At 36.5% G+C, this 2,892-nt stretch overlaps 1 protein-coding gene across 1 annotated transcript; it reads left to right on the forward strand.

Annotated features, from left to right (window-relative positions):
• Positions 1-336: 336 nt before the first annotated feature.
• Positions 337-1,323, forward strand: LOC133793714 (uncharacterized). Its single transcript, XM_062231009.1, has 2 exons — positions 337-612; positions 802-1,323. The coding sequence occupies exons 1-2, from the start codon at positions 391-393 to the stop codon at positions 1,198-1,200; spliced, it is 621 nt and encodes a 206-aa protein (XP_062086993.1). The 5' UTR covers positions 337-390; the 3' UTR covers positions 1,201-1,323.
• Positions 1,324-2,892: the final 1,569 nt, after the last annotated feature.

The raw sequence follows: 2,892 nt of genomic DNA on the forward strand, positions 1-2,892 counted from the left end.
ACACACACACAAACACTGGTATACATGCATGATGATGAAACATTGAGATGGCAACGTGGTGGGCACATAGGGCTGTGGACCATGAACCAGCTAAGACTCTATACTCTCAATAAACAAATCCAGCTTCCTTCCAACACAAAAGAAAATAAAAAAGAAGTGGTTAACATGATTTGTACACAGGCACAGCTCAACTACGCCTCCATTATGTTCTGAATATATTGACCTTTAAACCACACGCAAGGAAACGAAGAAAGAAAAAGGTGGAAAATCTGGCAAGTTGAAAAGAAATAATTATAATAATAATAATAATTAAATAAAAGCTATATTAATGTTACTGTATAATTTAGCTAGTTTTGATTGGTGGGCAATGTTCTGTTTTTCATTCCATTGATGGAGTCGAATGAAGACCTAAAGGGTCTCATTGAGAGAGCATGGGATTTGCATGGTAGACTCAATTGCGAGATCGAACAAAGCATCAAGTTTTGCAGATTTTGCTTAAACCATGGTCGTTTCTGCGATGTTGCAGATCAGATTCCCTTCGATGAAAGGGAGAGATTAATTGTCATTAGAGATTCACTAAAGGGTGTTGAGAACATTCTCTTGTTTTTACAGGTAACAGCAACGTTTTTCTATTTTCTCATTGTTTATTTATTATTAGGTAGAAACGGTCGCAGTTGAATGACATAACAAAATGGGCAATCACACCTACAAAAAAATCCTCTTATTAGGCTGATCTAATTAATTATCACAACAATGGCATATATGTACTTAAAGCTACATGCAATCTCAATGTGTATGCAGAATTTAGAGTGTTGGCAACTGAGGGATAGAGATGAGGCTCTTAGTCGTATGGAAGACAGTCGAATGGTTTTAATAGACTTAGTGAGGCGATATCAAGGAAAGACATCCCCAGATGTGTTGAGAGAATTGAATGCATGTTTCGGCAATGTTATTATTCAAAACTTATTAAAATGTCATGAGGAGAAGGAGGAGCCCAATATTATGCAAAACAAATGGTGGATATGGCCAAAAGCTTTCGGAAGTATTGCTCTCAAACTTCTAATCTTCTCAGCAACCGCAAGCATATCATATATGGTCAGTAATTGTAATCAAAATCAAACCAAGCATTTGTCCTCCGTTTCAACAAGAAAAGGTCCTCCGTTTTTGGATTCAACAGAAGCACAAAGAAGCCATAATTGATTTAACGTGTTTGATGGCAGGGGATGATCACTATACACATGCAATTTTTTTTTTTTTAAAATTATTATTTTACTTGGTATATTTTTTATTTTATAGCATATGTATGCTTTGTGTTTGTCGTCAGCTAAATTCGTACTAACTATAATTATATTTTTATATATATAAATATATACGATGCAATGATTAAAATACCGGATAATTCGTTGAGGGGTTCGCCGGGAGTCAGCCGCCAGAAGCGGTGACAGGTAGCGCGGCATATTACTGCGCTGAGACTGGGAGTAAGACTACTCATTATTAGAAACGGCAACATCTTAGTGAAACAACGCTTGTGCAAACGACAACACAAATTCTGAGCCGACAGTAACTATCAAACTCAGCGGTTTTAGATAAAAGAGTAAAATTATAACATGACTGACTTCATGAAACGACAATAGCATGGTGGGTAAATACATCAAAGACAAAGATAGACGACATTATATACGACGAGGACTAGAAATAGTCTCTTCATTATGCGACAAATGATTCTCAAGAACACGACAACGTTCATTTATTTATTATTATGAAATATCTAGGACTAGGAAACTACACATTACATTCACATATAAAGAAATGACAATAAATTTTGTACGAATGACACCTACACCTTTTTTTCTTTCTTTAAAGGGAGTATATTGTCCGACTACAGCTTGTGATGATGTGATGTTCGTTTAGGGAAAATAAAATGAAATTTTGTATTCTAGAGTATTAGAATTTATACTAATGGAAAGATTTTTCTATTTTTGCTAAAATGTTTATTCCATTTAAAAATAGTAAAAAATATCATTCTAATACAAAATTGATATTAATTTTTATTCCATTCTATTATAATTCATTTTCTCATTCCATTCATATTTCTTCATTTTCATTCCCTCCGATACACCTTAAATTGTAAAGTTTTTTATTTTTTTTATAACGAATTTAGTTGAAGATGAAAGTTAAATCGTCGGTGTAGGAATGTTGAGAAATAATCTAAATGGCACAATGGCTGTGCATAACAGCAGAGTGGTCCCAAGAGTCTACAGCTGTCATTGTATTCAGCAATATTGGTTACGCATCCATGATTGTCAATTTGTTACAATTCTGTTAGAAATGCTAGAATATTCTCTGACACGTGTAATGCAATCCTTTGTTGTAGTGTACTGAATATTCACTATAAATTAAAAGCAATAGTCTCAGTAATTCTTGAGCTGAGCTATATGATTTCACAAATTTATTCTCTGGTTTTCTCTATTTTTTCTATTTTCTCACTTGGTATCAAAGCCACTCCTTGGCTCCTGCTTTCCGATGTCGACAGCCCCCACCAACGACGGCACACCTCAGTCTGGTACTCCTGCCATCTCCGATGCCAGCCACCGTAGCTCAGCTCCTCCTGTTTCCCTTTCTCCTTCTACTCAACCCCTTTCTTCAACCCCCCCTTTCAGCAGTACACTCAACCAGCCCTTTGGCGTCAAACTTGGCCGTAACAACTACACTCTATGGAAAACTATGGTGTATGCTCTTGTTCGAGGTCACAGACTTGACGGTTTCCTAAACGACACCAAGGTCAAACCGCCTGAGTTCCTTCCTGCTTCCGCCGATAGCTCTGCTCCTCCTGAACTCAACCCAGCTTTTGATCAATGGATTGTTCACGATCAACTGTTACTCGGCTGGCTC

Source organism: Humulus lupulus, chromosome 8 (genome assembly GCF_963169125.1).
Source record: "Humulus lupulus chromosome 8, drHumLupu1.1, whole genome shotgun sequence".
In the NCBI taxonomy this organism is placed as follows: Eukaryota; Viridiplantae; Streptophyta; class Magnoliopsida; order Rosales; family Cannabaceae; genus Humulus; species Humulus lupulus.